This window comes from Garra rufa, chromosome 3, assembly GCF_049309525.1.
Source record: "Garra rufa chromosome 3, GarRuf1.0, whole genome shotgun sequence".
In the NCBI taxonomy this organism is placed as follows: Eukaryota; Metazoa; Chordata; class Actinopteri; order Cypriniformes; family Cyprinidae; genus Garra; species Garra rufa.
In genome coordinates, this window is record NC_133363.1 from 48,532,255 (window position 1) to 48,559,850 (window position 27,596).

Here is a 27,596-nt window from a genome sequence, read left to right on the forward strand (position 1 = left end):
TCTGAGCTTGTGCTAACATTTGCTCTCATTTGAATAAGGCAGCACGGTGTGTGTGCTCTTAGGTGCTAACATACACATCCTGTGTTTGCTGATGTGGGACCTGTGTAATGCGTCCTCTTGTAGTTGTCAAGATAATTCTTTTCAACAGAAACAAATCCTAGATTGGTATAAAGGGCTCAGAAAAAGGTTTACCTAGATTTACGTCTCAACACAAGACATTCTTGCAGAAACCCTAAACTACTAGTGTGAAGAGTTTAACATCATGGTCCAAAACTGAGCTTGATATATCAGTGACCTCATGGATCTGTCATGCGTTTGAGGTTTGGATCTTCCAGTGTGCATGTCACTTCCTCTCTTTTGAAGTCGTATTCTTCCTCTCTCTCGTTTCTGTGCTTGTTTATCCTTTGCCTGTACGCCTCTTACTAAAAGCTTAAAGCATGCTCCTGTTATTATTTGCTGAAACTTAGGTGGATCGAGTGGGTGAGTGTGTCTAAGTGTGTTTGACCGGGCGAGTGTGTACTCTTTAAACTGGTTCTGTGTTGTCTCATGGAGTTCTTGACTCGTCTCTTCCTCCTGCAGGCTCCCAGCAGTCTCTTGGAGGCTCTTGAGCAGCACCTGGCCTCTTTGGAGGGAAAGAAAACCAAGGAGCTCTCTGCCGACAACAGGTATGAAATCCTACAGATCCAAACAATTCAGCATCGCACTGTCAAGCCCTGTTTTGGCATAGATCTGTGAAGTCATTTTTATCCATTTATTGAAATTGAGTGGTTTAAAAATTATTACATGGTGAACATTTATTTTAGGCTTTTATTCACATATAAACCTTGATCAGCGCACATACAGTGGTGGCCAAAATTATTAAAACTCTAGTATTTTCACCAGCTTAAACATTAAGTCAACTATTTCTATCTTTTGCTGTAGCTTGTCAGTAGGAAATGTCAGTTAACATTTCATTTTGCCAATTGTAATAAGCCAGTGAGATTTTTGTTTGCACAAGGAGTTTGACAACAGCCAGGGCTCCACACAGAGATCTGATTTCATCATCATCCAGTCTGTCTGGAATGACACGAAGAAACAACAAACGGAGACAGACTAAATCCAGAACAACTGTGGCAACGTCTCCAAGATGCTTTAAGAAACCTACCTGAAAAACTATGCGCAAGTGCGCCTAGGGCAAAAGCAGCTTTAAATGCAAAGGATGGTCACACCAAATATTGATTTAATTCAGTTAATAGGAGTTGAATTGATAAAGAAAATATATTTATGGCATTATTTTTGACAGCATCCTCAGCATTTTTACACAAGTGCCTAAAACTTTTAACAGGAATGTAGCTTTGCAGGTAGGTTTCTTGAAGCATCTTGGAGACGTTCTTCTGGATTTAGTCTGTCCCAGTTCATTCTGTTTCTTCATGTCATGTCCAGACAGACTGGATGATTGTGAGATCAGATCTCTGTGTGGAGCACTGGCTGTTGTCAGACTGCTTGTGCAAACAAAAATTTCACTGGATTATTACAATTAATGGCAAAACAAATGTTTGGGAATGTAAACTGATATTTCCTGCTTACACACTACAGCAAAAGATAGAAATAACTGACTCAAGTTCTGGTGAAAATACTGGTGTTCTAATAATTTTGTCCACCACTGTACATAGAGCTCATCAGATATTGTAAACACAGATGGTCAACCTATCTGTTCTCAAATGTCAAGCAAGCAAGGTAGCTGATCTTCCATGTTCACCGTATTAATTAAAACTGTAAAATGTAAAAAATTTTTGGTATCACTGTTTATGCATTTTTGTATTCACTACCAAACTTTGTTTTTTTTTTTGGATTAATCTGTTTTGTTGTTTTGAAGATTAGACAAAAATTTGTAGTCAAATGCAAGTTACTGTATGTTCTGTATATAAAACATCTTCAAGTCCCCATTAAAACCTTAAGGTTAATTATAAGCTAGTGTGCTCCAAAACAATGACAAAATTCGCATTTGCAAGATTATAAGCATTCAAAACTTTTTTTGATTTTGATGATGATTTTGATGACAATATAGTGCACCATATGGGGTATAAGGAATGATTCAGACAGTGTAAATATGCTTTCCATTGGGGCAAATAAAGTCTGGTTTTGTGCTGTATCATGCGAACCACCGCAGCGTGCACACAGTCTGTTAAAGTCCAGAGATGCGATAACATGGAGCGGCACGTATGCATGAATTGGCGCAGACCACATAACATCAGACACATTTGAATTCTACACAGAATGCTATATGTGCCAATATGGATGAAATTGTGACTGTCATACACTGTCAGATGTGGCTTTACTGACCTCAACGGCTCTGGCCCAAGTTGTGATATAAACTACTGGTGATTTAAAAAAGGGTGCTTGATATTCTTGAAATGATCAGCTCTATCTTCCTGTTTGAGTTAAAATAACGTCAACAAGTAGAATAACGCTGCGTATTTTAGATCACTTCAGTGGACCTTGAACAGCACTTTACTTCACAAGCCATATGTTGAAGCACTTGATACAGCAACAACAAACCATTAGCAAGAGATTTATATATAGCCACATACTGTCAGATAAGACTTTTTTTGGCTTGTGAACAGTGTTAAATTTATCAGGCCTTAAAAAAAGAACTGACATGGAAATCTCATTTCTGTGTGTATCTGTGTTTTCGTTTCTAGAGCCAACACTCTGTCCAATGCGGTGTCGTCCCTGTCCAACACGGGCATGTCCTTCTCCTTCTCATCCAGCAGGATGGACGAGAAGGAGAAACAACAGGCCCTGGAAGAGGAGCAAGCCCGTCTGCAAGCTCTTAAGGTGGGTTACAATCTGTCCCATTATGTTATATGAATGAAAATGTTCTAATTGCTTATTAACTTTGATCTGTAGACAGGAAGTGATGTTACTCTGAGCCAAATGGAAACCGCTAATAAAATCAATGTAGAATATAAAGAGTACATACAGTAAAGACATATCCCAGCCCTACCCAAAAAAGTTAGTTGCAGCTGAGATTTGGCAGGATTGAAGCTGATGGGAACATTTTGTTCTTTACATACAAGTGTATGTGTGTTTACACAATACGCCCTTGTGCCTTCAATGATTAGCCTGCGGCAGTAAGTGGTCAGCGGGGTTAATCAAACTTCTCTTTCCCCATCAGGATGCACTGTCATACCTTGTGGAGCACAAATGCTCACACCAACACACACACAAACTGAATGACAGGAGCGTCAGTGGTGTGGAATGTATCCCCAGATGCACTGTGGCTTCGTATCTGAATAGTTCAAACATTCAAAGCAATTTCAAAGTCCAACATCAAAGTATTTACACAGCCCATGTTCGGATAAGTGTGTGTGAAATTGGACTGGTGTTTCTTTGTGATTGTTGTCTTCTCAACACTCCTGGAGGGGCACATGCAGAGTTTTAGGGCACTATCATTTTCTCTTTCTGTGTTTTCTTTTCTTCCCACGTTTTCTTGTTTTTGCAAAGGGCATCATACCGTGCCATGTCGCAACCTACTTCCTCTCTCTTTAGAAACTAGAATCTAGGGCTGCACGGTTAGAGAAAATAATGTGAATTGTGATTTTTCCGATTAGAAATTAAATTAAAATGCAATTTAAGATAAGTAAAAAAGTTTCAGGTTTTCTTGTTTTCAGTTTGGCCCAAAATGTGGTATCAGTATGATGATAATAATAATATGGCTGTCTTGATTAATTTTTCAAATGGTAAACCATCAAGAATTTATTTTGGCAGAAATCTACAGGAAGCTCTTGTTTTTTTTTTTTTGTTGAAAACAGTCGCTTTAACTGTGCTTCTCAATGTAAGTTTGGGAAGATGGTTGATGCATGTTGTTTTCCCAAATGCATGTTCAGAGATTTAGAGATGCAGTGAGGAAAAAAATTATATGATCCCCTGGTGATTTTGTACATTTGCCCACCGACAAAGAAATTATCCTTCTATTGTTTTAATGGTAGGTTTATTTGAACAGTGAGAGACAATAACAACAAAATCCAAAAAAACGCATTTCAAAACGGTTATACATTGATTTGCATTTTACTGAGTGAAATAAGTATTTGATCCTCTATCAATCAGCAAGATTTCTGGCTTTCAAGTGTCTTTTATACAGGAAACGAGCTGAAATTAGGAGCATTCTCTTAAAGGGAGTGCTTCTAATCTCAGCTTGTTACCTGTATAAAAGATACCTGTCCACAGAAGCAATCAAACTCTCAAACAATCAATTCCAAACTCTCCACCATGGCCAAGACCAATGAGCTGTCCAAGGATGTCAGACACAAGATTGTAGACCTACACAAGGCTGGACTGGGCTTCAAGGCTTTTGTACTTTCAAATCTTGGGTGAGAACCACCTTCCCTCAGGCAGGGCATTGAAAATGGTTCGTGGATGGGTATTCCAGCATGACAGTGACCCAAAACACATGGCCAAGGAAATAAAGGAGTGGCTCAAGAAGAAGCCCTTTAAGGCAGTGTTGCTCAACTCCAGTCCTTGGGGCCCACTGCTCTGCACATTTTGTATGTCTTCCTCATTTAAGGCACCTGATTTTGATCATCAGCTCATTAGAAGAAAGATTCATGAACTGAACTGAGTGTGTCAGACTCAGAAACATACAAAATGTGCAGAGCAGTGGGCCTCGAGGACTGGAGTTGAGAACCACTGCTTTAAGGTGCTGGAGTGGCCTAGCCAGTCTCCAGATCTCCAAAATCTGTGGAGTGAGCTGATGGTTGAAGTTGCCAAACGTCAGCCTCAAAACCCTAATGGCTTGGAGAGGATCTGCAAAGAGGAGTTGGACAAAATCCCTCCTGAGATGTGTGCAAACCTGGTGGCCAACTACAAGAAACGTCTGACCTCTGTGATTGCCAACAAGGGGTATGCCACCAAATACTAAGTATAAGTCCAATTACTAAATGTTTTGCGAAGAGGCCAAATACTTATTTCATTTATTAAAATGCAAATCAATTTATAACCTTTAAATACGATTTTCTGGACTTTGTGTTGTTATTCTGTCTCTCAGTGTTCAAATAAACCTACCATTAAAATTATAGACTGATCATTTCTTTGCCAGAGGCAAACATACAAAATCAACAGAGGATCAAATGTTTTCCCCCACACTGTATGTTTGTGTGGATCAGCGTTTACTGTGAACAGAGTCGCTGGATCATTAGCTGCTCAAGTGTAAAATAACACAGTACACAGTACTGGTCTAAGCCTAGGTTTTGGTTGGTCTAATTTTTAGTGAATTTTTTTTAACTTGAAATAGCTCTACATGCTGATGATTTATTGACTTCTTTTTTTCATATGGTTGGTTTAAGCTGCTGCAGTAGTTGATGCTTTTGAGTCTAGTTTTCTTCAAAGGAAGTGTAACATGGGAGATCTTCTCTGACTTCAGCCATTTCTTATACACCCGCAGTACGCGCGCACATACACACACACACACACACACACACACGGACAGCAGATCTGAGTTGCAGCTGACTGGCACTTCAGCTGCCTGAGTGGCTGTAATCTGTCTGATTTCACAGAGCTCAGCTGAAGGAAATGCTCTGTGCTGTCCTGTTCTACAGTGACCATTGCAGGAGAAATGAGCCAAGCAGCCCAGTCTTTACATGCTTAACGTTCTCTGTAAATGTTTTCTTACTGTGTTTTGTGCTTGCATAGAACCAGCGTCTGAAGGAGATGGGCATGCAGACCCCCTCCGCCTCTCCCAGCACACAGTCTATGGGTAGTGCCAACAACCACACTGCGGGCATGGACCTATTCACCAACACCACAAGTCCACCCTCAACAAACAGGTCACTAACATACTGTAAATGACTGAAGTACATTTTATACTGTACAGTAATAAAAACCTCACAATATATGTTATACCATATGATCCAAAAGTATTTAGTAAAGGATTCAAAATGAATTAAACTGCACATTAAGTTTTAGGAATTTGAAATATAACAAATTAAGAGATGTTTAAGATTCAGTGTACTTCTAGGTCACTGATCAAATAACATTTATAATATGAACCTTTTTTTTCAGTTTTTACTGAAGCTCAAGATACTCTTCTCAAACTGTTTTATCCACCTTATTTTTGGCATAAGAGCGGGTGCGGCCATTTGTAAATTTAATGTGTTTGGCTTCCAGTCTCATATGCTTCCAGCTGTTTTTAGCTATACTAAACAGCTTGTTTTCCTGCTTGATATTGCAAACTGTTGTGTCTTGCCATATTATTTTTATGTGTTATCTTAGATATAAACACAATGATTTTTAGTGCAAACAGTTTTACCATTTACTGCACTTTGTTATTCTGCTCGTTATTTTCCTACGGCGGCTTATTAACCGGAAGTCTGACACATTACCATTACTTCCGCATTGAAAAATCAGGTGGATAGCATGGTCATTGGTCACATTCTAAAATATAGAATCTGAGAGTTGCATGTTTATAAAGAAATTGCCTCCTTAAAAATTGTATTTAGATATTAGTGTTTCAGCATCTTATATAGTGTACAATATTACGCAGTTAAATTGTGCAACAATTTAAAAGATGTCTGGTAGAACTTATTTAATGTGTTTGGCAACTGTTGGGTTGTTTTCTGGTTTTAAACCACTGTTGGCATCATGAATCTCATGATTGTTGTGGGAGCTGCCTCGCTGACGAAGCAACTCCCACAACAGGTTGATTGTTGTAAGAAGTGAACGGATGGTCACGAAACAGGTCTTTTCACCCTGCCTGGCTTTTAATGCTTTTTTGAGGTGTTTGCCCTTTTTGACTCTGAGCTGCACAGTGATATAATCCAAATGTGCCATTGGTGAGAATGAAAAATCCTTGTACCATTTTTAAGAAGATGATTTAAAGGCATGGCTTACCCAAAAATTACAATTCTGTCAGGAATTACTCACCCTCATTTTGTTCCAAAACCATAAGAACGTTCATCTTCAGAACACAAAATAAGATATTTTTGATGAAATGGCTTCATGACATTATGGTTGAACCACTGATGTCACATTGACTGTTTTAACCATGTCCTTACTACGTTTCTAGGCCTTGCATGTGGTAGTTGTGTTGCTGTCTATGCAGGGTCAGAAAACTCTTGGATTTCATAAATATCTTAATATCTTAGGTCTTGCTGGTTTGGAACAAGTAATTAATGACAGAATTTTCATTTTTGGGTGAAGTAACCCTTTAAAAAGACCGAACCACAGCTGTGCAGTGGGCTCACTAGTATTGCTTAATGTGGCTTGCATGGTAAAGTAAAAAGGAGATCACTGGACTCTTTTTAGGGGGGAAAAACCCCAGCCTCTCTGCTCCTGATTCCTTTTTAAACCCTTCAAAGCCTTTACAGAAAACACAAAGACTGAAAAACAGCATATTTAGACTGCGCTATACACTATGTGTGTGAGAGGAGGGAGTACTCAATGTTGATGTCTACAGAAAAAGAACAGGCACATCAATACCTGCTGTTTCGATTTGCTCCCTTTCTCGAGTGAGTTGATGAAGCCACTTGGCCTGGTGGTGCAACATCTTGAAAACAATGAAAATCACTGTCCAGTTGCTTTCGACTAAGTTCTACCAGACATTGTACAATGATCTAGTTTCTAATTTCGCAAACTGGGAGGCAGCAAGTGTGCTGTGTACACACTGTACACTACCGTTCAAGGTTTAGGGATGGTAGGATGTTTTTTTAAAACGTTTTTGGAGGGAAGACACTTTTGCTCACAGAGGCTGCATTTATTTGATAGAAAATACAGTATAAAAACAGTTATATTGTGAAATAACTGTTTTTTTAAATATTTTATATTAAAAAGCAAATTTATTTTTGTGAAGACCGTGATGGCCATTGTTTTATGAGTCTTCTGTGATTAGAAAGTTCAAAACAATAGTATTTATTTGAATTACAATATATTTCTTCAGTCGAAAAGAAATGAAGGTTTTTAAGGAAAACATTTCAGGATTTTTCTCCATATAGTGGACTTCAAATGGGAACCAACTGGTTAAAGGTCCAAATTTCAAGGTTTCAGTGCAGCTTCAAAAGGCTCTACACAATCCCAACCAAGATAGAAGGGTCTTATCTAGCAAAATAATTGGTCATTGCCTAAAAAAAAATAAAAAATTGATTGATCTTGCACTAGCTTAACTTTATTCATTAGGTAGTCATGTTGGAATGGTCACGTATGACGTAGGCGAATATACCAACCCAGTGTAAAAAGAGTGCAAAGAGTCAAATGCCCTGTACAAAAAAGTTAAAACAATGAGGTGAGATGATTTTAAAGTTGGAGGAGAAAATGAGATGTAGTTTTTTTACCCTACCCTACCTTTTTTTTAACCAAAATACAGAGGCAAAGAACTAACTGTGCGTGATCTTTCCAACGTGACGTCGCAGACGTGCGTTGCAGAGGTAGTGCAGGACAAGCATTTCTGGTTAAAAGTATATTAATTTTAAATTGATTTTTAGAAAATTGCAGATTGTTTTGCTAGATAAGACCCTTATTCCTCAGCTGGGATCATGTAGAGCCCTTTGAAGCTGCATTGAAACGGCAATTTGGATATTCAACCTGTTGGGTTCCATTGAAGTCCACTATATGGAGAAAAATCCTGTAATGTTTTCCTCTAAAACCTTAATTTTTAAAGAGAAAGAAAGGCATTATCTAATTGTCCTCAAGTATTTTAAATGTAATCAGGTGTCTTGTATTTTTGCTTATTAAATTTTAATAAACTTAGTTTGATAGTTAGATACATTGAGAACCTCTGATTTAGTAAATAGACAGCTGTTAAATACTGCTCTGTTCCATATATACAATCTATGTGGTAGAATTTGAATTACTTTTGTACTAAACTCTGTTTCTTTTGTACAGCATGCCAAACCTCAACAGTGACTTGTTTGACCTCCAGCCTGCCTTCGTTCCTGCTGTGCAGAGCACTCCTATCTCCACCGCCAGCAGTGCCTGGGGAGGTACAGCCCACTCCACCCACATACACCCAAACGCTGATTCCGCATCTATTGCTTTACCACTTTGGATCGCTGACCTTTAATTTAATCCCTGAAAAATCATTAGCACAAATCAATCCTTTGTTTAACTGCAGTAAATGTTCATCTAATTATTTGTTCATTCACTTGCTAGTTCATTCCTATATACATTGTCTGTTTCAAATCCTCACAAGCTGTTTGTAAGCCCTGTCCCAAATGCTACCACACTTTGGTGTGATAATGGCATATAGACTGTTGGGCAATAGGCAGCATTTTAGGGCATCAATGATGCCTCAAAGAGCTGACCAAGCAGCTTGCTAGGTTTTGCAACCCCACCAATGTTTTGTTGTGTTTGTGTTCTCCATACCCATCCATCCTTTTGTATAGGTTTAGAACAATGTTTTCTAGATATTTCGAAGCATGACCGAATTGGGTGCTTTTCCGCTGAGGGATTATCGCTCTGGTTGGGAGCTATGCTGAGTGTCAGAGGTTCATTTTCAGCAGTTCAGCACATCTGCTGGGCTAGTGTGAATTGAGGACACAAGGTGCAGAGTGTAGACACACTGCCAGACTCTTAACTATGCCAGGATTTGTAGGTCACAGCATGCACTTGGAGCGTGGCTTTACAGCTAGTGGGCAGGTGCGCCGAGGGCTAGCCAGACGCACAGCAAGACTCAGGTCTCCAGGGACCCACATATACTACTAACAACGCAAAGACACACCAATGTAGACAGATGGAGGGACGAGGTGTTTAAAAAAAGGGAAAGTCTGCTGAGTAATGAGGAGAGTAGTGAGAAAGAGCCACAGGCACGGATTCAAGCCGCAAATTGTTATTTATATTAGAAATCATGCAATAATGATAGGACTCCACCAAAATTTCATCTGTTTAAAGCGCTTTGGCTGAAAATGGTATTTGATGACATTTTCAGACAAAAATGCATTTATTGGCATTCTCAGATGGATGGAAACTGTTATCAGAAACTTTATTGTAGAGGAAAAAATATGCATGTAAAAATGGTCTAGGTTTAACTAGGCTGCAAAAAATATTGTGATTATATTTTGATTAGTTTGACACTGCAATTGACAGCTACATTTAATTATACATTATACATTATACATTTAACATTTTCATGTTGCTGTTGTTTAGATTTTCAGGCAAAAAGACACAATCACATTTCACATGGCAAAAACTACAAACTAAATAGATTAATAGTAATAATTGGCACAAAAAGAGGTTATATACACTACCATTCAAAAGTTGGGCAATGGTTGTTCTGCCTTTTTTTGTAAACAGTGATATTTTTTCATAATTTTTTTGAGGAATAGATAGTAAAAAGAATCTTTTGTAACACTACATAAATATCTTTACTGACACTTTTAATACATTTAAAAGGATAGTTCACCCCAAAATGATTTACTCCCTCTCAAGAAAGACATGTAAGAAAGACTTTCTTTCAGACGAATGTAATCGGGGTTATATTAAAAAATGTCCTGGCTCCTCCAAGCTTTATAATTACAGTGAATGGCTGTTGAGATTTTGAAGCCCAATGAAAAGCATCCATCCATCATAAAAAGTGCTCCACATGGCTCTGTGGGGTTAATAATGGCCTCCTGAAGTGAATCGATGCATTTGTGTAAGAAAAATATCCATATTTAATACTTTATAAACCATTTTTTCTAGAGAGTGTGACATTCCAGCGGATGACGTAGGATGTAGGCGAAGCATAAGATCCTGTGAGAATATGCTAGTCTCACAAGAAGTGAAGGAAAACCAGTATTGGCTTATAGCAAAGTCCTCTAACATTTTTATTTACAAATCATCGTTACAATCACTTCTCACTGGAGCTTACACTCCTCTGCTCGAATGCCACACTTTTGTGAACATGCTTACGAAAGTTAGCAGAAGCTAAAAGTTAGTTTATGAAGTTTCAAAAACAGATATTTTTTTAGATAGTTTGCTTTAGAAGGTCTTTTTTAACCCCCTGAAGCTATGTGAAGTATTTTTTTTTTGTGATGTATTATGCCCTTTATTGGCCTTCAAAACCTCCAAACTGCCGTTGTAAAGTTTGAAAGAGACAGTACTTTTTTAATATAACTATGATTGCATTCATCTGAAAGAAGAAAGTCACATACACCTAGAAAGGTTTGAGGGTGAGTAAATCATGGAGTAATTTTCACTTTTTGGGCGAACTATCCCTTTAATTCACCCTTGTTGAATAAAAGTATAAAATAAGTATTAAAAAAAATCTCACTGACCCCAAACTTTTCAACAGTAGTATATACAAATGAGACACACATGCTGGCTGTACTATACTATATATTTGGCAATTTGAACTTAAATGTTAAATGACAATTTTTATTTTAATGCATCAACGCCTTAAAGTCATGATTTTAGTGGTCAAAAGACGAGGGAACATCGTTTTTCCACAGAGCAACAGTCATAATGTGTTGTGTGACATCTTTCCATCTTTCCATGTTTTGTATGTGTGTGTTACTCTCAGGTCTAGAAAGCAGTTCTCTTCATCCCATGGCTTCCATGTCCACCATGAATGTAGATTTTGATGCTGTATTTGGGACTAAAGCTTCCAATAATGATGTGAAGTCATCAGCTGGTAAAATGTCTCACAAGTGTGATTATTAATAACTGCGCTTATTAATCTCTGAAGATGTGGCGCTTAATAACTGAAAACTTAGTAACCTTCACCCTAAAAAAAACTCTTCTGCTGGTTTTGCTGTATGGTGAGTTTGTGGAGCTTTGCTGCTGGAATGCTGAAACAAACTATGCAGCCGGCTGCAGCACCTGCCCGCCTGACTCGGTTCTGGAGAGATTGGGAATGTTCTTTAGGGAATCGCTTATGCTTTTTTTTTTTCTCTTCTCCACTTACTTGCTCACTTCGCTGCTCTGTGGTTGTGGACGGTCTGTTATCATCCCTTCATCCATCTACTGTGTGTGTATGTGAGTGTGTGGAGGCTGGGTGCTGACTGGCATTTTTCTCCATCTGTTAATCGCCTGTCGTTACACTCCTTATCTGAACACAGAACAGACGCACACACATTTCCACTCACCAATACACTCACTCTCTCGCTGTCCATTTTCCTTCCTTTCTTTTCTTTCCTTGGCCCCCTTTTTTTTCTTACCTTTTGCCTTTTTTTGTCTCCCTCCCCACTTCTGTCCCCCTTTCTTATGCTCTCTTTCCTGGGTTGTGATGACTGATTTGATGTGGTGAGTGTGCTTGGTTTTTTTTTTTTTTTTGTCTCCTTGTTCCTGCTGGCGAAGCAGGAAGTAGAACTGTGTAAATATGGCATGTGTCAGCAGACTGTCTCGCTCACTTTCTCTCTCTCTCATTTACTAAAAGAATTAGCAAAATGCCCTGTGCTATTTACCATTTGAAAACCAGTTGTCAGCGGCCTCTTCAGTTAATGAAACCTATCAGCTGTTTGAACGTCAATGTTAAATTGCATTCACAGCAGTGGTATTTTTGTAGTATTTATAGAGAGTTTGCACTTATGTCACGGTTTGGTCAGGTACCCGGATGCTCAATGTAAACAACAGCATTGCTTGCACACTTAATGTACTACTGAATACGTTGTTCTGCTAATTTATGCTGTCTAAAACGCGGAAAAAACTCATGGAAGCTGATCAGTTATATAGAGAAGAACTAAGTAAGCAGGAAAGGGCGCAATATTTTGATATTAAAAGATACGTACGATCAGTATTAGGATAGTTGCCTAATATTTCACATGAAATGATAAAGTCAAATACAAATGTTGTCAAGATTCTTGCTCTGGAAATCCTGGTTCAGTTTGGCCAACCACAAACGCCTTTTGTTCCTTAGACAGTTTTTTGCACTTGTCTCCTTGATTTGTTATAACTTTTGGCAGTCTATAGTACTCCAAAATGTTTTTCCTTGTCTGACCGATTAGTACAGCCCAAAACATGACTATAATTGACCATTTTCAGCAGCAATAATAAATAAAATATGCAAGTTTTGTTTGGTTCAGTGACATTGTTTAAGTTCAGTGCCACCAATATGGCTGATTAATGACACGTTGTGAAATTACTTTTTTCAAAAATAATTTTCAGTTTTTGTTAATGTTAGTTTTTGTAATTTTATGATTTGTCACTTTAATTAGTATCAGTTTTAAAATATTAGTATATTTAAATATTAATATATTTAAATTTTACCGCTTTTAATACTAAAGTATTACTATCCTAGTTGCCAAACATATATTTTTTTAGCTGATAATTTATTTTATTTCATCTTATTTTAGTTACCAAAAACTAGTTTTAATAGTTTTAGTTAATAACCCTGATTCACAATGCATTTTTCTTTTATATTGTATTGCGATATAATGTGATATATTTACTCATTAAGCAAATATTCAGTGCATGGCTTGAATTTTGGAATTATTTGGATTGTGAAAAGTAGGCAATCCCTAAATGAATGGATACAGTGTTGAAAGTTTGCAGTCAGTGGATGATTAAAAAGAATGGATGCTGAAGGTCAGGTTTATATTTGTGACCCTGGACCAGAAAATCTTAAGTCGTACCAGGATATTTGTAGCAATAGCCAAAAATACATTGTATGGGTCAAAAATGATAGATTTTTCTTTTATGACAAAAATCATTTGGATATTACATGTTCCATGAAGATTTTTAGTGAATTTCCTACTTTAAATATATCAAAACTTCATTTGGACAACTTTAATTGCCATTTTTCTCAATATTTTAAGTTTTTTTTTGCACCCTCATATTCCAAATCTTCAAATAGTTGTATCTTGACCAAATATTGTCCTATCCTAACAAACCATACATCATCTGAAAACTGAATACAGCTTTCAACTGATGTATAAATCTCAATTTCATAAAATTGACACTTAAGACTGGTTTTGTGGTCCTGGGTCACATTTGAGAGCATTAAAGTACGGCAAACTATTGGCAAGATTTTAGAAAGTATGTGTTCGTCTCAAACAATATCTAAAGAGCTGCTGGTTAACATTTATTCAATAGCCTGTGTGGCCTAGATTATGGCAGCAAAAAAAGTAATTTTTAAGTTATTATTTTATTTAAAGACTACAAAGGCATTTTTCCTCTTTGAAATATCATGCACTGATTCATCATCCACAATAAGACCAGAACACTTGTATTAGGAAAATAAAAAGAATTTTTTTTTATAGCTTTCATGTCGGCTTTAATGCATCCATAAGGAGTACAATAGGGGGAAAAAAAGGGATGACAAAGATTTCCAGTTTCTTTAAGGACTCCTGTCGTGTTATTTCCTCTTAGATCTCAGGGTGGTTCCTTCTGTCCTGACCTAATGTTCTGCTCTAGATCTCTACGGGTCTTTTGTCATGCCGTGAGTGGCCTCACAGAGGCTCATCCCTGCTGCTCGCATCATTATAAACATCAGCAGGACTGCAGCACGCTTTTCTCTCGACTCACTCCTCCTGTCTCTCTGCTCTATAACACTTATGCCCTAACCAGGCCTGATGCGACAAGTTTCCAGCGACAAGCAATTTATGTGTTCACACTGAAAGCGTAACTGCTGCACGATGTGACACTATGACACCCATTGAGAGCGTATTTGATGTTTAATGTACAGTTATATTGAGTTGTGATGTCCTGATCCTGTTTTTTCTTTTTTTTTAAGATTGATATCTCAGCTGGCATTGGCTAATACAGAGCACCGCTGTTCATCTGTACAAATTAAATTTGATCCTTTCATCTAACGTTAACAACCATGACCAACACAGTAGCAAATTTGCTTTAGTCAAGTCTTAACTGCTACCCAATTCATTTAAAAAGGTCAGCAGTGCAGAAATGGAAAGAAAAGCTTTTATTGCTGGTCGCTTTGACGTGTCGCTTCTGGTCAAGTGTCAGTCTGCAGCTAAATTAAATGTTTTTTCACTCTAATAATATTCAATCAATGGAATAATATAGTTTTCTCCATATGTCTTTTTCAGGTTATGATGCGTTAGGAGACTTATTGAAGCCTACGGTGACGGTTCATAGTCAAGCACCGGTCATGCCCATTCATACAGGCGGTAAACTGTTGGCAAATGACCTGGACTCGTCCCTGGCCAACCTCGTAGGCAGTAAGTCCCTCTCCCTCGCAGCATTATTGGTCTGTTTGTGTGGCTTTCTTTATTTACTTGGTCTTAAGTCCCTGACCTTCAAATTGCGTTTGTGCTACTCTACTGAACAGAGACTCAGCAGCCATATGGTGCTGTACGCTATGTGTGTATGTGTGTGCGTGTGTTGGACAGAGATGAATTAAACCCAGCTTAGGGGAAATGAATAGGTCTCTGATGCCTCCAGTGCTGTAAGTCTTCCAGTATTACGCTGATGTGAGGCTGTTCTAACAGTCTTTTTCCCGCTCTCTTTTTAGACCTGCAGTTTGGGGGAACACCAGGCAAAAAGTGAGGATTTACATTTCATTATCTAAATCATTTCTGGTTGTGAGTTTCAAATTTGTAAATGGAGGCAGTGTCTAGACTCTCTTTGCATGTGTTTGCATGCAGGTCTGATATGCAGTGGACTCAGCCTGGAGAGAAGAAGCTGACCGGTGGCACTAACTGGCAGTCAAAGACAATGAGCAGCACCACTGCCTGGAGCCCCGCCCCCTTGCCGCCTGCTGCCATGCCACCTGCCGCCATGCCCGTGCCACACATGGTGAGAACACACACGTGCACACACACTTAGATGCACACATGCGCACTATGAAATTTGTTTTATTTAGTCCCCCCCCCCCCCCCCCAAAAAAAAAAAAAAAATTTAGACTCAGTTTTATTAGATTTTATTAATCAAAAATCAGACAATTTTAACTTGGACAATTTAACAGCAATTTATTAAAAGTTGATCAAAAATTACATTTTTAAGGCACTATGAAATACATTTTATTGTTTTTCCCTCATGTTTAGTTTTATTTTTTACAAAATTCTGTTTTCCATTATAGAAGTAGTTCCAGAACAAGTTTTCTTCAGTCGTTAAGAAATTTATGTTTTTTGAGCAAAACATTTCAGGATTTCTCTCCGTATAGTGGACTTCTATGGTGTCCTCGAGTTTGAACTTCCAAAATGCAGTTTAAGGATCCCAGCCGAGGAAGAAGGGTCTTACCTAGCGAAGCGATCAGTTATTTTCTAAAACAATTGACAATTTATATACCTTTTAACCTCAAATGCTTATCTTTTCTAGCTCTGTGTCAACTCTGTGTATTCCGGTTCAAGACAGTTAGGGTAGGTCGAAAAACTCCCATCTTATTTTCTCCTCCTGCTTTAAAATCATCCTACGTCACTGCCGAAGTACCCACTAAGTGAAGGTAAAACAGCGATGTAGGAGAACAAGACCCTTCTTCCTCAGCTGGGATTATTTAGAGCCCTTTGAAGCTGCATTTAAGCTGCATTTTTTTAAGCTGCAAGTTCAAATTCGGAGGCACCACTGAAATGTTTTCTTTACGACTGAAGAAAGAAAGACATGAACATCTTGGATGACAAGGGGTTAAGTAAATTATCTTTTAAGTTTTTGTTCTGGAAGTGAAGTTTTTAATTTTCTGGATTCCTTTGTAATGGTTTCATTACATTTAATAATCAAAATTAGCATCTCTAATTAATTGATTTTATTTATTTAAAAAAATTAAATTTTTATATAATGTTTTAATAATAATCTTATTATTAATATTAGTACTATCAAAACATAAAGTAATATATTTCTGTCACAGTTTCTTCAAGTTTTATTTTGACGAGTTGATGTGAAGAAGTTAAAAGTTTCTGTTTGTATGTGATTTGATGATAGATTTTCTCAAAAGGAATGGTACAATGCTCATGAAGTGACTCTCAACAGTTATAGAGACGATGTTCATGGTTTTATGTACTCATATTAATGTGGCAGAGGCTGAAATCACAGTGAGCGTCAAGCGCATTTCAGTATGTGTGTAGTAAACCAAACTACACATTCACACATAGAACATGTAGGATTCATATTTAAATAATATTTTTGTGGCTTAATATTCACAGAAACTAGTCCATATTGCATTTTGATTTAAGTGTACTGACCTACTTTTGATTTATTTATCCAAAATTTGGCAAATTCCGTGACATTTCACGTTATGAAGTAAATTCCATTTTTATAACTGGATTTTGCAATTCCATCTGCATTTTCGGCATTGCAGAAATCATAAGGCCCTTCATACAGGTATCTAAATATTACTACCTTTCAAAATTTGGGGGTTGGTAAATCACCAAAGCTGCATATATTGATGAAAAATAAAGTAAAATCTGTAATGTTGTAAAACAACAGTTTTCTGTTTTAATAAATTAACTTTAGTTTTTATTTCTGTGATGGCAAAGCTGAGTTTTCAGCAGCCATTACTTCAGTCTTCAGTGTCACATGATCTTTCAGAAATCCTTCTGGTATGTTGATTTGGCGCTCAAGTAACTTTTCTCATTATTTGTTGAAAACAGTTGTTCTGTTTAATGTATTTATGAAACTATTTTTTCAAATGAATAGAAGGTTCAGCATTGATTTGAAATATAAATCTTTTGTAACAATGCAGAACAATGTAAAAGCCACTTCTGATTAAATTAATGCATCCTTGCTGAAGAAAAGTATTAATTTCTTTAAAATAAATCTTACTGACCCCAAACCTTTGAACTGTAGTCTATAATCAAACACTAATACTTTATTTTCAATATACTTGACTCTGACTGGTCACTTGCAGATTTCTGCAGTCAAATTTCTTTGTATAACGACACTAAACTGTATAATTGACCAGGCAACCGATTTCCTACATCTCTGTTCTGTTTTTGTCACTCTTACCACTCTGTGGACTCTTCCGTCTCACATAACAATAATTTACCTTTAATATTTCACGTCCATTTATTTATTAGTACTGTAATGAAGCAGAGTAATGAACAATCAGCTGGTCATTATAGCAAAATAAACAACTTTAGGGTATGAAGGGGCTTCACTGTTAACACTGTGACTGGATAATAGTACGTTTGTCCATTACAGACATTCTTTCATATGTAATGCACATTCTTATTTACATGCAAACATCATTTTAAATAGTCTTAAACTTATAAACCCAAAGGAATTCATCTGTTGTAAAGTTCAATTCACACCAGATATCCAGATTTATATACTAGCATTCAGATGGCCAAAAAAAATAAATTCATCTTTTCTATTGTGCTATTTTGTCTAGCTTCAGTAAATATGAGTGTGAGTGTGTTTCTTCCTGTTCTCAAGCTGTGTGTATTGATCCAGTCAGGCAGGTGATGTGTTAGTCTGTTCTTAAACAGGAAGGAGAGGAGTTTTCACTGTTTACATGTGTTTATGGCCTCTCTTCTCTCTCTCTCAGGGCGTTCCGAGTAGATTGACCTCTGAACTGCTTGAGTTCTTGAGTTGAGAGAGAGCAGATGTCTGTGAATAACTAACCTTCAATGTCTCTTTTTGTCTCTCTCCACTTTTTCTGTGGTCCGCATCTTTCTGGCCCGTTTCTCCTCGTGTCTGCCGTCTTCAACTCTCCTCACTCTATCTGCTCTGTATGTTTCTGTCTTTCTCTCTATCTGCTTTCTTGTGCTTAACCCAGCAGACTGGAATGTTCTATACTAGTTATGTAAGTACCTCCTATAACTGACAGTTCTATTATCTTGAGTATCGTTTAAGAGGGATCGATTCTCTCTTACACATTATCTCTCTTATTCCCTCACATTTCCCTCTCTTTCACAATCTCACACCTTATTTCTTGATTTCTATCTTCACCTATTTGACTCGATGTTAAATTTTCAGTGATGTGAATCATTGGTGAAAATGGGTAGTTGCTTGGAAAAGTTTTATCTATCGGAATAAAAATGAAAAGCGCTCTGGTTATACATACGCTTTAAAGCGAAATACAAACCATTATCAATTTGTAATCTTGTGACATCTACCTTAAAAACGACAGCAGCATTGTATAGATTTTTAAAAATAGGTGCATCCCTACCTAATAATAATAAATAATAGTAGAGCTGTTAATGTATATGTGACTCTGGACCACAAAACCAGTCGTGAGTAGCACAGCTATATTTCTAGCAATAGCCAACAATACATTGTATGGGTCAAAATTGTCAATTTTCCTTTTATGCCGAAAATCATTAGGATATTAGGTAAAGATCATGCTTCATGAAGACATTGTGTAAATTTCCTACTGTAAATATATCAAAACTTAATTTTTGATTAGTAATATGCATTTCTAAGAACGTCATTTCTTAGACATTTCTTTGTCATCGACATCTTTAAAGGCGATTTTCTCAATATTTAGATTTTTTGGAAACTCTCAGATTCTAGATTTTCAAATAGTTATATCTTGGCTAAATATTGTTCTATTCTAACATACATCAATGAAAATCTAATTTATTCAGCTTTCAGATGACGTATAAATCTCGTTTTCAAAGAATTGACCCTTATGACTGGTTTTGTGGTCCAGGTTCACATATGGTAATTGGTCAGTATGTATATCATATCATATCATGCATAATGTATGTGTCCATTATATAACTTATCAAGCTTGAGCTTGTTTACCACAGTGGCTTTTTATGTTTCATGTACTCATGAGACTAATTAAAAACAATAGTTTAATGTCTCTCTGTAACTTGTTCCAGCCCGAATGACCCAAAAGCAATTTTCTCCCTGTCTGAATGGGCTAAAAATTAATACACCGTGAGAATAGGCCTTTACTGTAACTTCCAACACCCTCCGACTTCCAAAATCCTCTCTATTTGTGATAAACACAGAAAATGTCATATGTTGATTTCCCTGTGACATATAGATGTTTGTTCGGTCTCTCATGCCCTTTCTGTAGCATTTGATGTATTCATCTTTCGGAGCTTTGACTTGCAAACCAGACTTGTGCAAATGTGTGCGTTTGGGGGCTGCATTTTACGTAACCTGTTTACGATTCAAAACTGATGAATACATGCTATGTGCCAACAAGTAAATCAAAGGATGACATGTTAAGAATAAAGTGACAAATAAGGGTTTAGGCTTTTAAGTAAGGGACAGATATTCAGGTAAGTCAGTGTTTTAGGAAGAACAATTTCAGACATGCTGTACTGTTCAGAGGTTTGAGGTCAGATTTTTCCGCACTGATTTGATTAAAAATACAGTGAAAATATTAAACAAGAACTGTTTAATTAATATTGGCTGTTTAATTATTCTATTTCTATCTTCTATATGTAATTTATTCCTGTGATGGCAAAGCTGAATTTTCAGCAGCCATTACTCCAGTCTTCATTGTTACATTATCTTTCTGAAATCCCTCTCAAGCTGTGATTTTGGTGCTCAAGAATAATTTCTTATTATCAGTGTTGAAAACTGTTCAAAAGAAAATCATTTATTTAAAATGGAAATATTTTGGAACATTATGAAGGTCTTCACTGTCAATTTTGATCAATTAAATGCATCCTTGAACAGTATAGTAAAACAACAGTGTTGCATTGTATTATTTGACTGAGGCTAAATGTATTTAAAAAAACATTTTTACTCATTGTTTGCTATTTTTTTTAGTGTTAGGAACATGTCAGATCCTTCAATGATATTGTTTTGCTCTAGTGTTGTGCAGTGTTGCATGTGTTGATTGGACCAACCCAGAAATCTGTGCAGGAGATTTTAAGCACACTTGACCTGTCATGAGAACAAAAGAGTGTAATTAAACTAGATCTTTAATGAACCGGACATGATTAGTTAGCACAGTGCTGTTGAATGAGTACAGTAGTGTTTGATCAGTGAGTGTGTCATTGTTCACTCGATTAGTGCAGCATTGTTTGATCAGTCAGTGCATTGATGGTTGATTTGACCTTTTTTTTCTTTCTTTTTTTTGTCCTTCAGGCTCCTGCTCCCATGGCGTTTCCCATGACAACACCTCAAGTGCCTGTGTATGGAATGGTGGGTGTTGTGACCTTACAATGGCAACATAGATATTGTGTTAATACAGGGCTCGAAATTAACTTTTTGGAGCACCTAATTTCTTTTTAGTAATGTGCCGATCTTGATTCTTCATGGTCGATTCTGATTGCAGATGTTTTACAAGCAAATGGGCTGATTCTGAAAGCCTTTTTTATATATTTATTTTACGCCTTAAGCAAGGGACAAGAATGAATGAAAATATGAGTACATAAACAAGATGTTTGTTTTCTCTATTATAGGTACAGCCATTTAAATCAGCGGTTCCCAATTCCAGTCCTCGCGACCCACCGCTCTGCACATTTTGTGTGTTTCACGCATCGCTTCCGACGTTTGTTCTATTCCAACGTTACTGCCCTTTGAAGTGGACATCCCAGGATATTCCGCCATTATTCATTAGTTCGAAGCGAGCGTATGTGTTCCATTTGAAGGTCATTAAAGCGTGCGAGACGTAAATTTAAAATGCATTTATTTACAGATGCACTTATGTCTCTAGTAAGTTTCATCTGTGTGTGAAGACACTACATGCGGTGGCGTAGCGCAAATATGTGAATGAATGTTTCTAAGTATAGTAAACAGATTTCCCCCGCTTACGGAGCAGGGAGCAATGAACACTTTGCAGGGACCATGTCAATCGGATCGCAGTTCCTGCACGGACCTCACTTCTAATGAGCGGGTTATCGGTGGGGCGCGAGGACTGGAATTGGGAACCGCTGATTTAAATTAGAGGCAACCACTGCATTCTTAAACAATCTACAGTATAAACAACAAAAAATAAACGACACTTCTTTCTTAGTCATGTACACAATAAATGCAGGCATGATCAAAGTAGGCTACTCTTTCAATATTCAAAGTGCAAATAGAGACTGAATTTTTCAAGCATGATACAGAGCTATAGACACTACATAACTTATTGTAGCCCACATACTAATAACAGCCTAGATATTTTATGTAGCCTAATTTGCGCGCATTGGGGAGTCGCTCTCTAAACGTGGGGTATTAAAATTGCTTTTGAATGCGTGTGCGCGTTTTACTTTTGGTTTCGTTTTAACGATCGCACGAATCTCTCGCCGGCGCGGACCTTGCATTCTACAATACAAGAGATTACTTTAACAAAACCATTTGAAAGTGGGAGGACACCAACGGAATTTTGAAAAGTGTGTCCCGAGCGGAAATTACGCCCCTGCATGAGTGGAACTGTGCCGCTGAGTTATCATTTGATGTGAATGTATGCCACTTTGTACAGTATATTGAGACACAGGCGGCAGAATTGTATCTGACAGAATGTACGAATGTAGAATGTTGTGGAGACCTTTTAATTGTCCACAATCAAAAGAGAGAACGGCGAACCTATCACTGTATCAGCTCACAGCAGTCTGTGCAGTAGTTAGACTAGCAAAAGTTTTGTAAAGAAATGAAACCAAGTCGCAACACAACAATTACTCGCACTCGCACAAATGCTCCCAAATATAATTTGAGGTCGCGCAGGTTAAATTTTGGGGGGATATGCGACCAAAACGGTCGCAATTTCAAGCCCTGTAATAGCTAAAAGAAAATAACACTGAATGTTGTGTTTGGGCGTGTTTAGGTCCCTCCTCAGCTGGGACAGATGGGAGGGGTTCCAGTAATGACCCAACAGCCCATGTTGTACAACCAGCCTGTTCTCAGACCCACTAACCCTTTCACCCCCATCCCTGGAGCCCAGGTACGTACACACACACACACACACACACACACACACACACACACACACACACACACACACACACACACACACACACACCCCAATTAATCACACATACGTAGTGGCCTCTCATGCATTTAGTCCATACCACACTTCTCTAATACACCAAGCCTTTATATTGTAGTTGTCTTTCAGTTTCAATAGACTGAAACTTAACTTTGAAGCTTAATGTTCTACTCTGTTTTTGCCATTAATGTTAAACAAAAAACTAGGATTAGATAAGCCTTAGGTATTAAGAGTATTAAAGGATTAGTTCACTTCCAGAATAAAAATTTCCGGATAATTTACCTACCCCCAAGTCATCCAAGATGTTCATGCCTTACTTTCTTTAGTCAAAAAGAAATTAAAGTTTTTGAGGAGAACATTTCAGGATTTTTCTCCATATAGTGGACTTCAATGGGAGTCAATGGGTTAAAGGTCCAAAATGCAATTTCATTGCAGCATTAAAGGGTGCTACATGATCCTAGCCAAGGAATAAGGGTCTTATCTAGTGAAACGATCAGTCATTTTCTGCAAAAATTAAAAAATTATATACTTTTTAACCACAAATGCTTGTCTTGCACCAGCTCAACTTTACGCATTATGTTGTTATGTTTGAAAGGTTATGTGTGATGTAGGCGGAAGGACTGATCCAGTGTTTACAAAGCAAAAGTGCAAATGCTCTTTATAAAAAGTTAAAACAACTATGTCGGACGATTTTGAAATTAAGGAGAAAAAATGAGATGGAGTTTTCCGCCACTACCTTTCTAAACTTGGGTACACGGATGAAGTATTAACCACAAGATGAGTGCAAGATGAGCATTTGTGGTTAAAAGTATATACAGTTTAGAAAATGACAGATCATTTTGCTAGATAAGAGCCTTACTCTTTGGCTGGGATCCTTTAAAGCTGCATTGAAATGACAATTTGCCTCTTTAACCCGCTTATTCCCATTGAACTCCACTTAAAGGAGAAAAATCCTGGAATGTTTTCCTGAAAAACCTTAATTATTTTTCGACTGAAGAAAGAAAGACAAGAACATCCTGGATGACATGGGCTGAGTAAATGATCAGAATTTTTATTCGGGAAGTGAACTAATCTTTTAATAGTTTCTTAATTTTAATATTGTTAAAATTGATTGATTTTACATTTTTAATACTGTTACTGTATGTTTTTTTTTTTTTAGTTTTTTTGAAGCAGTAGTTACCTAACTGAGAAATACTTTGAAGCTATGATATATACACTACCAATCAAAAGTTTGGGGTTAGTAAATTTTTCTTCTTTTTTTTTTTTTGAAAGAAATTAAAGGTCCCATATTGTCAAAATCGAAATTTCCTGGCTTTTTCCATGATAACTGAGGTCTAGGGGCTATGTAACTACCAAAACAGTCAATCCACAGTAAATTGCACACAGCCTGCTTAAAGTAGCTGATCATTTTCACGAGCCGCTGTGACTTCCGTAACGATGTGACGTCCGATCTACTCAGTCACCCCCTTCAGTCACCACCCCGAGCAGCAAACACCGTCCCACCCTCCTTTTGTCAAACCCAGACAACATTGCGTCCATAACATTGCTAAGCAACAACAACACGGAAACTAATCTAGAAAACCCTGTTCAGTCGATAGATGTCGAAACTACATCATTGCACAGGCTTCAGAACAACGTGAATATAAGACCAGTGGCACGTCAACTTCAGCCTCTTTCACACAGCGATTCCGGTAAATACACGGATAATGTGTCCCATGATTTGTTCCGGAATTGTTTAATTTGGTTCATTCACAGTTGTTTTCCAGAATCTGTGCGTAACAACCCATAAAGACATGTGATGTTTGGATGTGAGATGTATTGCGACGTGTACGTTTCACTAAACTTAAACTAACCTGAACAAACTGTGCTTCAGCGCTGAACGTGAGGAGCTGGCTCTGTCCGATCGCCGCTTCATTCCACTTTGCACGTATTTTTCGTCGTGAAGAGTCTCATGATAACGTGCATCATCACTACAACACTCAGGGATGTGATTTTTCCGGATTAATCCGGAATTCCGGATTTTTCGACCTGAAAATGTGACCTATGTCACGTATTTGCGACCGTTCGCAAATGGCGGATGGCGAAGTATGATTCCGGACCGCAAGATGCGTCCATACCGACCGTGAAAGCTTTTGACATAATAAAAAAAAAATGCCAAACGCTGTTTCTAATAAATACATTTATATCAAGCACACTAGGGTCAGCGTTTGGGTGCAATCTGTGCAGTGAGGAGAGCAGAGATCGGCAGACAGATGTAGCTTTCAGTGAGTGAAAAACGTAGATGGAAAATGCATTATTTTGGGGTTATGTCGCAAAATAATGTAAATATAATTTTTATACTGTATTTTCATACATATTTATATTTTAAACCACGACGGTGAGCCAATGGATATTAAACAAGCAACGTGAAAACTGCATATATTAAAGTGAAAGTAAAAACAGCGCTTTCAGCATCTAATGTGCACATTCTCTAAGAGACAATGATAGACGAATATACTTCATATGCTGATATTAATTTACTTTCCTAATATTTCTCTTCTGCAAAATAAAAAGAAACGTATTTTGTGTAGGCTAAGGGTTTTTGAAAGTCGGTTCTTGAAATAAAGCTCTTCATTTTTATTGATGACTGTAGTGTTATTAGGGGTTAAGAAAGACTTAATTATTTGAGGTGGTCTTAAATGTGGGGACTAAAAGGCAATAATTACGATGGAAATTTATAAGGTTATCCATTGAATAAATATGAGCGCTGCGCGTTTGAAAGTCAGCTGTGGCGCTGCTTTGTGTATCATTCTGATAGCGCCTCCTGCTGGAAGAGAATGATCTGACATTTTTAATCAGCTCGTACGTCTACTGTTGTCAAAAAGACCAATGTAAACAAATCAGTCCATGGTTTTAAGCACCAAACACCTAGAGCTGTAAATGTTATCTGATGGATCGACAAGATCATGTCTTATACAAATTTAAACAATTAAGGAAATAAAATATATGTTAATTAATATAATACTTGATTGACAAATAATTGTTTAAATTAATATAAGAATTGAAGGACTCTTGAAGGCTGAAATGTGAATTTTATAATTTAAGAAATCTTTTTTGTTTTGTGAAACCTGCATCTCAATTGTAAATCATGCTTTTTACAGTCATTTTAATAATTTATTTATTTAGTAATTACATTTTGTTCAGGTCTTTAAAAAAGTATTTAAATGTGTAGAATTTAAGATAAAATATGCTGCAGATACCCTGGTCTCGCAAAAAAAAAAAAAAAACATAGTTTTTTATATATAATTTATACATAACTGCGCACGGCTGGTGCGCAGGGTTCATTACTGGACCTCGAGCCGTTTTAGTTGAAGACCCCTTGATTAGATGATCGATTTTGAGTGGGAGGGGGGGTATATTTTCCTGTCTTAGTATATTTTCCTGCTTTTTTGTCCTTAGCCAATCACATGCCTGAACACTGCCTTTATGGTTTAGGCTTTTGTTCACACAGCGCTCGTTCCCGTAATTTTCCGGAATCAGCGCGCATTGTGAAAGGGGCTTTACTGAAGCAACAGTTATGTAGCTTACTGCATTCGGTGTTTGAAAAAGAAAAAACATTAATGATCATTCTGAAATATCCTTTTGAGTATTAGCAGGCTAGGCTCTCTCTATTGCTCTGGGTTCGGCTACAAAGATACATGACCATAGTTACCTGTGATTGGCCTGGCTGTGCGTCACTCAGAAAACAACTGGCCAATCAGAATAGAGGCTCATGAATATTAATTAGATGGGCCAAAATCGACCTGTTTTTGACAGAGCTCCTAAAAAAGGAGCTGTAAAAATATATTGAGATGGATTTTGGCACTTATACCGCAAATGTATATGTTCTTAAGGACATCAACAACTAAAATAAACCTCCAGAAATGTGTACAATATGGGACCTTTAATACTTTTATTCACCAAGGGTGCGTTAAATTGATAAAAAGTGATAGAAAATACTTACATTGTTAGAAAATATTTATATTTTTAATAAATGCTGTTCTTTTGAGCTTCATCAAAGAATCCTGAAAAAAAATCACAATTTCTAAATAAATACTTTGCAGGGCAACTGTTGCAATATATATAATCCAATATAGATCCAATATAGATCATTCTAATAATAAATCAGTATATTAGAATGATTTCTGAAGGATCATGTGACACTTAAGGCTGAAGTAATGGCTGATGAAAACTCAGCTTTGCGTCACAGGAATAAATTAAATTTTAAAGTATATTACAATAGAAACCATTATTTTTATTGTAATAACATTTCGCAATAATACAGTTTTTTTTTTTTTTTTTTTTTTAATTAAATAAATGCAGCACTGATGAGCATAAGAGACTTTCTTTAAAAACATTACAACTCTTACTGACCCCAAACTTTTGTCCGGTAGTGTTTATGATATTGTACTTGCTTATGTATTAATTAGGAGTGGAAAAATGACTGAGACTGTTAATTTATGTGATTAATGTGTTAAATATAGATAATACAATCAACATCTTTTTTTATTGTGTTTATTAAATATTTATTGTGGAAAATGAATGCGAACTGACAGCTCTCATTAAAAGAGAGATTTGATAGCCCATTAAGTTCACTTGAATTCAAGTTTATAATATTTGTAATAATCTGTAATTGTTTAAAAAAATGATTAAAACAATCTGATAATTTGCAGTGTAGGCCTGGTTTTTAATTATACTGTAAAGTCGAGTGGCTCTAATTGCTAATTTTATACCCAGCAGTGGAAACAAAAACTGTTTAATAGAGGCGTCAGTAACAATATAGTAGCCAGCTGTTAAAATTTTACATTTCATTTATTGTTGTTTTCATATTATATGGAGATGTAATGTTAAAATGTATGATTGCAGATTTTATTGTTAGGTGCAATTTAATAGTGATTAATTACAGAAATCTGGGTAACACTTT

At 36.9% G+C, this 27,596-nt stretch overlaps 1 protein-coding gene across 5 annotated transcripts in view; it reads left to right on the forward strand.

Moving 5' to 3' along the window:
- The window catches only part of LOC141331291 (phosphatidylinositol-binding clathrin assembly protein), an 87,133-nt gene that overhangs the window by 53,257 nt on the left and 6,280 nt on the right, over positions 1-27,596 (forward strand). For 2 of the 5 annotated variants that reach the window (XM_073836300.1, XM_073836302.1), the window contains 11 exons: positions 580-665; positions 2,682-2,817; positions 5,671-5,804; positions 8,854-8,951; positions 11,468-11,578; positions 14,931-15,062; positions 15,356-15,386; positions 15,489-15,639; positions 18,557-18,580; positions 20,830-20,886; positions 22,493-22,609. In XM_073836300.1, the coding sequence (XP_073692401.1) occupies positions 580-665; positions 2,682-2,817; positions 5,671-5,804; positions 8,854-8,951; positions 11,468-11,578; positions 14,931-15,062; positions 15,356-15,386; positions 15,489-15,639; positions 18,557-18,580; positions 20,830-20,886; positions 22,493-22,609 (1,077 nt within the window). The remainder of the gene's footprint in view (positions 1-579; positions 666-2,681; positions 2,818-5,670; positions 5,805-8,853; positions 8,952-11,467; positions 11,579-14,930; positions 15,063-15,355; positions 15,387-15,488; positions 15,640-18,556; positions 18,581-20,829; positions 20,887-22,492; positions 22,610-27,596) is intronic. The other 3 variants (XM_073836301.1, XM_073836304.1, XM_073836303.1) reach the window with 2 other exon arrangements.